The 12,480-nt window shown below is 48.1% G+C and overlaps 1 protein-coding gene across 4 annotated transcripts in view; it reads left to right on the top strand.

Annotated features, from left to right (window-relative positions):
• Positions 1-12,480, top strand: part of tmem260 (transmembrane protein 260) — a 61,599-nt gene that overhangs the window by 12,153 nt on the left and 36,966 nt on the right. For 2 of the 4 annotated variants that reach the window (XM_070857418.1, XM_070857417.1), the window contains exons 5-8: positions 2,718-2,831; positions 5,417-5,596; positions 6,184-6,224; positions 8,212-8,298. In XM_070857418.1, coding sequence (XP_070713519.1) covers positions 2,718-2,831; positions 5,417-5,596; positions 6,184-6,224; positions 8,212-8,298 — 422 coding nt within the window. The remainder of the gene's footprint in view (positions 1-2,717; positions 2,832-5,416; positions 5,597-6,183; positions 6,225-8,211; positions 8,299-12,480) is intronic. The other 2 variants (XM_070857415.1, XM_070857416.1) reach the window with 2 other exon arrangements.

Genomic DNA, 12,480 nt, shown 5'->3' with positions numbered 1-12,480 from the left:
GATTGAGGGGGGGCACGGTGAGCTGTGAGGGATTGAGGGGACACTCAGCTGTGAGGGATTGAGGGGACACTGAGCTGTGAGGGATTGAGGGGGGACACGGTGAGCTGTGAGGGATTGAGGGGGGACATGGTGAGCTGTGAGAGATTGAGGGGACATGGTGAGTTGTGAGGGATTGAGGGGGGACACAGTGAGCTGTGAGGGATTGAGGGGGGACACGGTGAGCTGTGAGGGATTGAGGGGACCCTGAGCTGCCAGGCCCGCGGAAATACAGTCCTTTCTGATTCAGATTCCACACTCAAAGCAAATTGTTGGCATGGAACTTTCTGCCGAGATCTTTCTCTTGTTTCTCACCAGCTCCCCTCATGCCCTCTGAGCTCAACTTGTCTATGAGACACACTTCCTGCTCCCTTGACCTTATTCCCAGCAAACTGTTGACTTTCCCAGCTTCTCTTCCTGGCCTCCATGTTTGTTGATATTGTTAACCATTCTGTCTCCTCGGGTACTGTCCCCCTCTTCTTCAAATCTGCCGTCATAAACCCCCCCCCACCACCCTGTTCAAAAAAAAATCCTGGACCATCTTATCCTTGCAAACCACCGCCCCATCTCCAACCTCCCTTTCCTCTCAAGTCCTTGAACGTGTTGTCGACTCCCAAATCTGTGCCCATCTTTCTTGGAACTCCATATTTGCATCCCTACAATCCGGTTTCCGCCCCTGCCATAGTACTGGAACGGCTCTCATCAAAGTCCCAAATGACATCCTGTGTGACTGTGACAAAGGCAAACCATCCCTCCTCGTACTTCTTGAATGGTCTGCAGCCTTTGACACGGTTGACCAATCTGTCCTCCAACACCTCTCCACTGGGCGGGACTGCACTCGCCTGGTTCCATTCTTATCTATCTAATCGTAGCCAGAGAATCTCCTGCAACGGCTTCTCTTCCCGCCCCCACATCATTACCTCTGGTGTCCCCCAAGGATCTATCCTTGGCCCCTCCTATTTCTCATTTACATGCTGCCTCTAGGCGACATTAGCTGAAAACATGCCAGGTTCCACATGTACACTGATGACACCCAGCTCTACCTTACTATCATTTCTCTGAACCATTCCACTGTCTCTAAATTGTCACATTGCTTGTCCAACATGCAGTTCTGGATGAGCAGAAATTTCCTCCAATATTGGAAAGATTGAAGCCATTGTTTTTGGACCCTGCTACAAACTCTGTTCCCCAGCCACCAACTCCATCCCTCCCTGGCAACGATCTGAGGCTGAGCCAGACGCTTTGCTTGGTGTCATATTTTCCCCTGTGATGAGCTTCCGACCACATCTGCACCATCACTATGACTGCCTATTTCCACCTTCGGAATATCGCCCGTCTCTGCCCTTGCCTCAGCTCATCTGCTGCTGAAACCCTCATCCTTGCCTTTGTTACTTTCAGACTCGACTATTCCAACGCACTCCTGACCAGCCTCCCATCTTCCAGCCTCCATAAACTTGAACTCATCCAAAACTCGGCAGACCATGTCCTAACTCGCACCAAGTCCCGCTCACCCATCACCCCCTGTGCTCACTGCCCCATGTCCTAACTCGCACTGAGTCCCGCTCACCCATCACCCCCTGTGCTCACTCATCACCCCCTGTGCTCACTGCCCCATGTCCTAACTCACACCAATTCCCGCTCACCCATCACCCCCTGTGCTCGCTGCCCCATGTCCTAACTCGCACTGTGTCCCGCTCACCCATCACCCCCTGTGCTCGCTGCCCCGTGTCCTAACTCGCACCAAGTCCTGCTCATCCATCACCCCCTGTGCTCATTGCCCCGTGTCCTAACTCGCACTGAGTCCCGCTCACCCATCACCCCCTGTGCTCGCTGACCTACATTGGCTCCCGGTTAAGCAACGCCTCAATTTTAAAATGTTCATCCTTGTTTTCAAATCCTTCCATGGCCTCGCCCCTCCCTATCTCTAAAATCTCCTCCTGTCACACAACCCTCTGGGGTATCTGCTCTCCTCCAATTCTGCCCTCTTGAGCATCCCCAATTTTAATCGCTCAACCATTGGTGGCCGTGCCTTCTGTTGTCTAGGCCCCAATCTCTGGAATTCCCTCCGTAAACCTCTTCGCCTCTCAACCTCACTTTTCTCCTTTTTAAGATGCTCCTTAAAAGCTACCTCTTTGACCAAGCTTTTTGTCATCTGCCCGAATAGCTCCTCTGGTCTGTCCAGGTGTGTGTGCAGAGAATGATAAACCTGCTTCCTGAGGGAGTGACTGGTAATTGTAGCTGCATTTGCCGGCTACTCTCAAACTCCTCCATCATCTGTGCAACTTGTTTGGAACCCCCAAACAAATCCCTGGCACCACCCCTGTGTAAGGACCAATGTCAAAGGCAGCAACAACCCATAACGTACTTCCTACCCTTGAGGCCTCCAGTTACATGAACCCAACCTGATGGTGACAGGCCATCAGAAAATCCGGTCTCTCGCAAATGTTCCCGATTTCAGCCCATGACTGGCACCTGAGAGCCCCCTGGCACCGGCATTGTCATGGTGACTGGCACCTGAGAGATCCCTGGCACCGGCAGAGCCTTGGTGACTGGCACTGAGACTCCTGGCACCGGCAGAGTCTTGGGTTGGGGCTCGGTGCTCCGTACCATAACGGGAGATGGCTCTGGCTCAGGATGCAGCCTCTACACTTGCTCTGACAAAGTCTTGTATCTGTTTGCAGCTTTCTCTGCAGGGTGCGTTCTGCTGCGGCCTGAGTCTGTGTAATCAGCACACTGTTGTTCTCTATCTGATGTACATTGTACCCTGGGTGTTGTTCAGACTACACAGAGAGAAGGTAAAATACTAACCCTGTTTTAAGGGTTTCTGCACCTGGTGTTCACCAACTGCTGCTCATTCTTACTCTGCCTGTCTCTGACTGCCACTTCGCTGCCGTCTGTCTTTTCGCCGCGTTCTCTCTCTCTCTCTCTCTCTCTCTCTCTCTCTCTCTCCAACCTCTCTCTCTCTCTCTCTCTCTCTCTCTCTCTCTCCCCCTCCAACCTTTCTCTCTCTCTCTCTCTCCAACCTCTCTCCTGCTCGTTCTCTTTTAACCTCTACGCGTGCGCACTCTCTTTCTCTCTAACCTCTCTCCCTCTCTTTCCTCCTCTCTTCCCCCATGTGTATTTATTTCATGTCTCTTTGATCTCTCTGGATACGCTGTGTCTCTCTGATCTCTGGGTATGTTGTGTGCCTCTGTCTTTCTACTACTTGGCTGTGGTATCACCGACTTTACCATTGCACTGTGTAGGACGGTTGATGAACAGTGGTGTACATTTAAGGAGATACTTCACAATTCTCAAGAAAAATATATTCCAGTGATGAGGAAAGGGCGTAAGAGAAAAGATAGCCATCCGTGGCTAACTAAAGAAATAAAGGCCGGTATCCAATTAAAAACAAGGGCATACAAAGTGGCCAAAACTAGTGGGAGGACAGAAGATTGGGAAGCTTTTAAAAGCCAACAAAGAAAGACTAAAAAAATGATTAAGAAAGGGAAGATAAACTATGAAAGTAAACTAGCACAAAATATAAAAACAGATAGCAAGAGTTTCTATAGGTATATAAAAAGGAAAAGAGTGGCTAAAGTAAATGTTGGTTCCTTAGAGGACGAGACCGGGGAACTATTAATGGGGAACATGGAGATGGCAGAAACTCTGAACAAATATTTTGTATCAGTCTTTATGGTAGAGGACTCTAACAATATCCCAACAATGGATAGCTATGGGGGGGAGAAACTTAACACAATCACTAAGGAGGTGGTACTCAGTAAGATAATGGGACTAAAGGCAGATAAATCCCCTGGACCTGATGGCTTGCATCCTAGGGTCTTAAGAGAAGTAGCGACAGGGATTGTGGATGCATTGGTTGTAATTTACCAAAATTCCCTGGATTCTGGGGAGGTCCCAGCAGATTGCAAATGTAACGCCCCTATTTAAAAAAGGAGGCAGACAAAAAGCAGGAAACTATAGACCAGTTAGCCTAACATCTGTGGTTGGGAAGATGTTGGAGTCCATTGTTAAAGAAGCAGTAGCAGGACATTTGGAAAAACAAAATTCGGTCAGGCAGAGTCAGCATAGATTTATGAAGGGAAAGTCATGTTTGACAAATTTGCTGTAATTCTTTGAGGATGTACCGAACTGGGTGGATAAAGGGGAACCAGTGGATGTGGTGTATTTGGACTTCCAGAAGGCATTTGACAAGGTGCCACATAAAAGATTACAGCACAAGATAAAAGTTCACAGAGCTGGGGGTAATATATTAGCATGGATAGAGGATTGGCTAACTAACAGAAAACAGAGAGTCGGGATAAATGGTTCATTCTCGGGTTGGCAATCAGTAACCAGTGGGGTGCCACAGGGATCAGTGCTGGGACCCCAACTATTTACAATCTGTATTGATAACTTGGAGGAAGGTACTGAGTGTAACGTAGCCAAGTTTGCTGACGATACAAAGATGGGAGGAAAAGCAATGTGTGAGCAGAACAGAAAAAAGCTGCAAAAGGACATAGACAGGCTAAGTGAGTGGGCAAAAATTTGACACTTGGAGTATAATGTTGGAAAGTGTGAGGTCATGCACTTTGGCAGGAAAAATCAAAGAGCAAGTTATTATTTAAATGGAGAAAGATTGCAAAGTGCTTCAGTACAGTGGGACATTGTGCATGAAACACAAAAGGTTCATATGCAGGTACAGCAAGTGATCAGGAAGGCCAATGGAATCTTGGCCTTTATTGCAAAGGGGATGGAGTATAAAAGCAGGGAAGTCTTGCTACAGTTGTGCAGGGTATTGGTGAGGCCACACTTTGAATACTGCGTGTAGTTTTGGTTTCCATATTTATGAAAGGATATACTTGCTTTGGAGGCAGTTCAGAGAAGGTTCACAAGGTTGATTCCAGAGATGAGGGGGTTGACTTATGAGGAAAGGTTGAGTAGGTTGGGCTTCTACTCATTGGAGTTCAGAAGAATGAGAGATGATCTTATTGAAACGTATAAGATTATGAGGGGGCTTGACAAGGTGGATGCAGAGAGGATGTTTCCACTGATAGGGGAGACTAGAATTAGAGGGCATGATCTTAGAATAAGGGGCAACCCATTTAAAATCCAGATGAGACGGAATTTCTTCTCTGTGGGTTGTAAATCTGTGGAATTCGCTGCCTCAGAGAGCTGTGGAAGCTGGGTCATTGAATAAATTTAAGACAGAAATAGACAGTTTCTTAACCGATAAGGGATTAAGGGGTTATGGGGAGCGGGCGGGGAAGTGGAGCTGAGTTCATGATCGGATCAGCCATGATCATATTAAATGGCGGAGCAGGCTTGAAGGGCCATATGACCTACTCCTGCTCCTATTTCTTATGTTCTTATGTTCTTGTGTTGTGTTGTGAATGTACAGGAGTTGTCTGTGAGGGCCGTGCTGTGGTTGGGCCTGTGTTTTGGAGCTGGTGTGCTGCCGTATCTCTACCTGCCCATCTCGTCCTACCTCAATCGAGCACGCTGGAGTTGGGGAGACCAGACCTCCCTGAGAGGCTTCATCACCCACCTGCTGCGCGAGGAGTATGGCACATTCAATCTGGTAAAGCCTGAAACCTTGTCAATTTGACACAGTAATTGGGGTATTGGAAATTGAAAATTGTAGAAAATCAGGACAGCAGAAGTTTGTCAAGTGGCAGAAATTTAAGAAAGAAATAAAGAAATGGTGAACTCCTCTACGGGTAATTCTTCAGCGTTAATATATCCGAATATTCCTGTGGTCTGCAATTGTGCTGAATGTTCCTCTCCATCCTCCCAATCTCCAGATAACCAAACTTACACACACTTCCTCATCCTTGTATCAGATCGACTTACTACATGGTCTTCTGCTCTGATTCATGTTTCCTCAAAATAACAGCACTGTTCCTCCCGCTCCCCCACTCTCCCTCCCTCCTTCAATCTACAGCTTTAATGGCCAAGCTGGAGTCCCTAAAACACCACTTGTACATTCCCATTGGCTGGTCTCCTAAACCCCTGAGCCTTGCTGCATCATTGACCATTGCCAGGTGCCCCACTAATTGATCAGTGGACTCCCCGCTCTCGGTGAATCGCTGGAGACACAATTATTTTGAACATTTTTGTTTAGACAGATTGATGAAAATCTTTCCTGATGAGACTTTTTGTTTCTAGGCCAAATCGGAGTCGGGCTCGGGACTGCTGCAGGTGTGGAGGTGAGTGCTAGCTGATGTTGCCCAGTGCTCTGGAAACACAAGCTATTGTGTGAACTGCTCGGCCTGTGTCCCAATCTCCGTGCTGACACTGGGGTAACAACCCCCCCCCCCCCATTCCCCGGACCCCAATCTCCTTGCTGACACCAGGGTACCCCCCCCCCGACCCCAATCTCCGTGCTGACACCAGGGTACACCCACCTGGGCTCGGGGGGACACATTGCGGACCTCGGGGACACACTGTGGGGGTCCTGGGGTCAGGGACACACTGCGGGGGTCCTAGTCCGTGCTAAGCGGTTCAGGTTAAAAGTATCAGTCAAATACGTGATTTATTACAGGGAAGAAAAAAGGAATACAGCAAATATTACCAGGTCTACAAAATAACAGAGTCCTTAACTGAGTCTTTGTGCAAACGTGAGAGTGGCAGGGTATGTTTAACGGTCTGAGAGACTGATTCAAATTGTACAGGTGACGAGCTTTATGCGTGAATTTAAAATAATTCGAAACACGACTGGTGAAGCCAAAAACTCCCCTCCACCCTCATTTAAACAGCACCCACTGGGAGAGTGGGATTGGATAGGGTGGGAGCACCCACTGGGAGAGTGGGATTGGATGGGGTGGGAGCACCCACTGGGAGAGTGGGATTGGATAGGGTGGGAGAGTGGGATTGGATAGGGTGGGAGTATCCACTGGGAGAGTGGAATTGGATAGGGTGGGAGAGTGGGATTGGATAGGGTGGGAGCACTGATCGGTGCATTGACCTTTAGAATCGAACACCAAGCTGGCTTGTATGCTGATGGGGGTCGGACGGTTTTCAGATAGAAGACCGTACCAGGCATACTCCACTGATTCCTCTCGCCCTTCCTGGCTTCTGTCTACTTTCGTTGGTCCTGTATTTGCGGCCGGAGGCTTCCCGCGGGGAAATGTCTCCGATCTGCAAAAAACAATGTCCGGGGGTACATGGAAGGTATGGAGAACCGCGGTCCTGGCCCTCCCCTCCCACGGCCCTGACCCCCGGCCCCCCCCCCCCCCCCCCTGGCTGTCCTGGCCCTCCCCGGGTACCGCGGGTGGAGACCCACATCTGTGAACCGCCTGCACCCCTGGGATCACGTTGGCCAGCCCAAACAATGAAGCACGGGTTCCCCATTCCTGTACATATGTATGCAATCTCCATGAGCATGAATTGGAACCCCCCCCACAATACATCCACACATCAAATAAATAAAAATGTTTTCATATTTAATAATTAAAATGGCATTTACTTAATATTTAATTTTTTGGTAAATTAAAATATTTTAAAGGGGCTAAAAATAAACTTACTTTATTGCAGAGAATCTTGAATGTATAAAATATTGAAAAAAAGTTATTTTAATGTTTTTTTAAAAAACTGCTCCGCTGGTGAAATCCAGCCTTGCGCTGCTTTTCCCAGGTGTGAGAATTTCCCTGGCATTCGCTGGGCACAAGTTGGAGAAATGGCCACACTCCCCGATGCCTTTTTCCCGGGATGCTTTGTGCATGAAAACCCGGAACTTGCACATAAGAACATAAGAACATAAGAATTAGGAACAGGAGTAGGCCATCTTGCCCCTCGAGCCTGCTCCGCCATTCAACAAGATCATGGCTGATCTGGCTGTGGACCCAGCTCCACTTACCCACCCGCTCCCCATAACCCTTAATTCCCTTATTGGTTAAAAATCTATCTATCTGTGATTTGAATACATTCAGTGAGCTAGCCTCAACTGCTTCCTTGGGTAGAGAATCCCACAGAAGGGCGGCCTGCACCTCGTACCCGCCTGTAGGGGCTGCCAATTACAGCCCAGTGTGTCCAATTGAAATGCCTGAGGATGCTTTTACAATAAATGGTTGTATGAATTCAGGGTGCTGACGTGACTGGGCAGGATGTGTGTTTCTTTACTCAGCATAGTAACCAGGGAGGGAAGGGAATCGCGAGTTAATCTATTGCTCATTTCTGTACCTCTCTTCTCTACAGTTATCAGATGGCACAAATAAAGAGAGAATTGTCGACCATCGGGGCAGCTCTGGCAGTCGTAGCCATCCCGCTACAGGGCTTCAAAAGGTGCATGCCGCGGCATCCAGCACAGGCAGGAAATACTCACTTTCCCCCCCCCACCCCACCTCGCCCAGTCCCTGAGCGGTAAATATTCTCCTCCCCCCCCCCCTCCCCAGTCCCTGTGCGGTAAATACCCCACCACCCCCCACCCCCAGTCCCCGTGCAGTAGGTGAGATCGGCCAATAGAAATTGGTCAGTGTATGAGCGATTATATTTCCAGTTTTACCTCCCTCCCCGCACTGGCTCTCTGTGAATGTTCCAGTAACGTGTTTTCCACCCTGCCTTAGCCTTGAACTCCAATCTTTCTCTCGTTTCTCTCCAATCTCCCCTCGTGCCCTCTCTGGGCTCATCCTGTCCTGAGACACACCTCCTGCTCCCACAATTCTGTCCCCATTAAACTGCTCAGCTCCTGGCTCCCATGTTAGCTGATATTGTTAATGCTGCTCTTGGGTACTGTCCACCTCCCCTTCAAATCTGCCGTCATCACCCCTCTCCACAAAAACGCAACCTTTGACTCCTCTGTCCTTGCAAACTACTGCCCCAACCCAACCCCCCCTTACCTCTCAAGTCCTTGTATGTACTGTTGCCTCCCAAATCTATGCCCACCTTTCCTGGAACTCCATGTTTGAATCCCTCCAATTAGGTTTCCATTCCTACTGCAGTACCAAAACATGTCTTATCAAAGTTACCAATGACATCCTATGTCACTGTGGGTGAGACTGCACTCGCCTCGTTCCATTCTTATCTATGTAATCGTAGCCAGACAGTCACCTGCAACGGCTTCTCTTCCCACTCTCCACCATTTCCTCTGGTATCCCCCAAGGATCTATCCTTGCCCCCTCCCTATTTGGTGGAGGTAAGATCAAGGAAAACCCAAAGATGTTTTATAAATACAGTGAGGATAACTAAAGAAAGGGTAGGGCCTATTAGTGACCATAAAGGTAATGTGTGTGTGGGGCGGAAAACGTGGGTATGGTTCTTAATGAATACTTTGCGTCTGTTTTCACAAAAGAGAGGGGCGATGCAGACATTGCAATCGGGGAGGAGGAGTGTGAAATATTAGATGAAAAAAATATAGTGCGAGAGGAAGTATTAAGGGGCTTAGCAGCTTTGAAAGTGGATAAATCCCCAGGCCCAAATGAAATGTATCCCAGGCTGTTCAGAGAAGCAAAAGAGGAAATAGCAGAGGCTCTGACCATCATTTTCCAATCCTCTCTGGTTACAGGTGTGGTACTGGAGTACTGCTAATGTTGTACCTTTGTTTAGAAAGGGATAGACCAAGTAATTACAGGCCAGTCAGCCTAACCTCGGTGGTGGGAAAATTATTGGAAAATATGCTGAGGGACAGGATAAATCTTCATTTAGATAGACACGGATTAATCAAGGACAGTCGACATGGATTTGTTAAGGGAAGGTCATGTCTGACTAACTTAATTGAATTTTTTGAGGAGGTAACAAGGAGGGTTTGATGTGGTGTATATGGATTTTAACAAGGCTTTTGATAAGGTCCCACATGGCAGACTGGCCATAAAAGTAAAAGCCCATGGGATCCGGGGCAAAGTGGCAAGTTGGATCCAGAATTGGCTCAGAGGCAGGAAGCAAAGGGTAATGGTTGATGGGTGTTTTTGTGACTGGAAGGATGTTTCCAGTGGGGTTCCGCAGGGCTCAGTACTGGGTCCCTTGCTTTTTGCGGTATATATCAATGATTTAGACATAAATGTTGTGGGTATGATTAAGAAGTTTGCAGATGATAATGAAGAAGAAAGCTATAGACAGCAGGAAGATATTAATGAACTGGCCAGGTGGCAAATAGAATTCAATCCGGAGAAGTGTGAGATAATGCATTTGTGGAGGGCTAACAAGGAAAGGGAATACACATTAAATGGTAGGACACTGAGAAGTGTAGAGGAACAAAGGGACCTTGGAGTGCATGTCCACAGATCCCTGAAGATAACAGGCTAGGTGGATACAGTGGTTAAGAAGGCATACAGAATGCTTGCTTTTATTAGCTGAGGCATAGCATACCTAGGGAGGTTATGCTAGAACTGTATAAAACACTGGTTAGGCCACAGCTGGAGTACTGCGTGCAGTTCTGGTCACCACATTACAGGAAAGATGTGATTGCACTGGAGAGGGTACAGAGGAGATTAACGAGGATGTTGCCGGGAGTGGAGAATTTTAGCTATGAGGATAGATTGGATAGGCTGGGGTTGTTTTCTTTGGAACAAAGGAGGCTGAGGGGAGACCTTGTTAAGGTGTATAAAATTATGAGGGGGCCTAGATAGAATGGATAGGAAGGACCTATTTCCCTTAGCAGAGGGATCACCAACCAGGGGACATAGATTTAAAGTAATTGGTAGAAGGTTTAGAGGGGATTTAAGGGGAAATTTCTTCACCCAGAGGGTGGTGGGGGCCTGGAACTCACTGCCTGAAAGGGTGGTAGAGGCAGAAACCCTCACTGCATTTAAAAAGTACTTGGATGTGTACTTGAAGTGCCGTAACTGCAGGGCTATGGACCAAGAGCTGGACAGTGGGATTAGGCTGGGTGGCTCATGGTTGGCCCGCGCAGACACGATGGGCCGAATGGCCTCCTTCCGTGCTGTAAATTTCTATCATTCTATGATTTCTCATCTACATGTTGCCCCTTGGCGACATCATCTGAAAACACAGTGTCAGTTTCCACATGTACGCTGATGACACCCAGCTCTATCTCACCACCACTTCTCTCGACCCTTCCATGGTCTCCAAATTGTCAGACTGCTTGTCTGTACTGGATGAGTAGAAATTTTCTCTAACTACATATTATGAAGAGCGAAGCCATTGTCTTTGGGTACCCGCCACAAGCTCCGTTCCCTAGCCACTGACTCCATCCCTCTCCCGGTCTGAGCCTTGGTCTCCTATTTGACCCTGAAATGAGCTTTCGATCACATATCTTTGGCATAACTAAAATCGCCTATTTCCAGCTCCGTAACATTGTCCGTCTCTGCCCCGCCTCAGCTCATCCACTGCTGAAAACTTTGTCTTTGCCTTTGTTGCCTCTAGTCTTGACTATTCCAACGCACTCCTGGCTGACCTCCCACATTCTACCTGCCGTAAACTTGAGGTCATCGAAAATTCTGCTGCCTATGACCTAACCAAGTACCACTCACCCATCACCCCTGTGCTCGCTGACCTACGTTGGCACATGGTTAAGCAACACCTCGATTTCAAAATTCTCATCCTTGTTCTCAAAGCCCCTCCATGGCCTTACCATTACTTATCTCTGTAATCTCCTCCAGCGTTACAATCCTCTGACATCTCTGCATTCCTCCAGTTCTGGCCTCTTGCACATCTCTGAATTTAATTGCTCCACCATTGATGGCCGTTCCTTCAGCTGCCTGGGCCCTAAGCTCTGGAATTCCCTCCCTAAACCACTCCGCCTATCTACCTATATGGCGCCCCTTCAAACCTACCTCTTTGACCAAGCTTTTGGTCGTCTGCCCGTATATCTCCTTTTGTGGCTCCATGTCAAATTTTGTTTTATAAAGCTCCTGAGAAGCACCTTGGGACATCTTACTACATTAAAGGTGCTATATAAGTAACATAGCAAGAACGTCCTTCCTCAGATTAGGAGACCAAAACGCAACACAATATTCCAGGTGAGGCCTCATTTAGGCCCTGTACAACTGCAGTAAGACCTCCCTGCTCCTATACTCAAATCCCCTAGCTATGAAGGCCAACATACCATTTGCCGCCTTCACCGCCTGCTGTACCTGCACGCCAATTTTCAATGACTGAGGAACCATGACACCCAGGTCTCATTGCACCTCCCCTTTTCCTAATCTGCCACCATTCAGATAATCTGCCTTCGTGTTTTTACCCCCAAAATAGATAACCTCACAGTTATCCACATTATACTGCATCGGCCATGCATTTGACCACTCGCCTAACCTGTCCAAGTCACCTTGTAGCCTCTTAGCGTCCCCCTCACAGCTCACACTGCCACCCAGTTTAGTGTCATCTGCAAACTTGGAGATATTACACTCAATTCCTTCATCTAAATCGTTAATGTATATTGTAAAGAGCTGGGGTCCCAGCACTGAGCCCTGCGGCACTCCACTAGTCACTGCCTGCCAGTCTGAAAAGGACCCGTTTATCCTGACTCTCTGCTTCCTGTCTGCCAACCAGTTCTCTATCCACGCCAGTACA

Source organism: Pristiophorus japonicus, chromosome 16 (genome assembly GCF_044704955.1).
Source record: "Pristiophorus japonicus isolate sPriJap1 chromosome 16, sPriJap1.hap1, whole genome shotgun sequence".
Classification (NCBI taxonomy): Eukaryota; Metazoa; Chordata; class Chondrichthyes; family Pristiophoridae; genus Pristiophorus; species Pristiophorus japonicus.
This window is presented reverse-complemented; position numbering and strand designations above follow the sequence as displayed.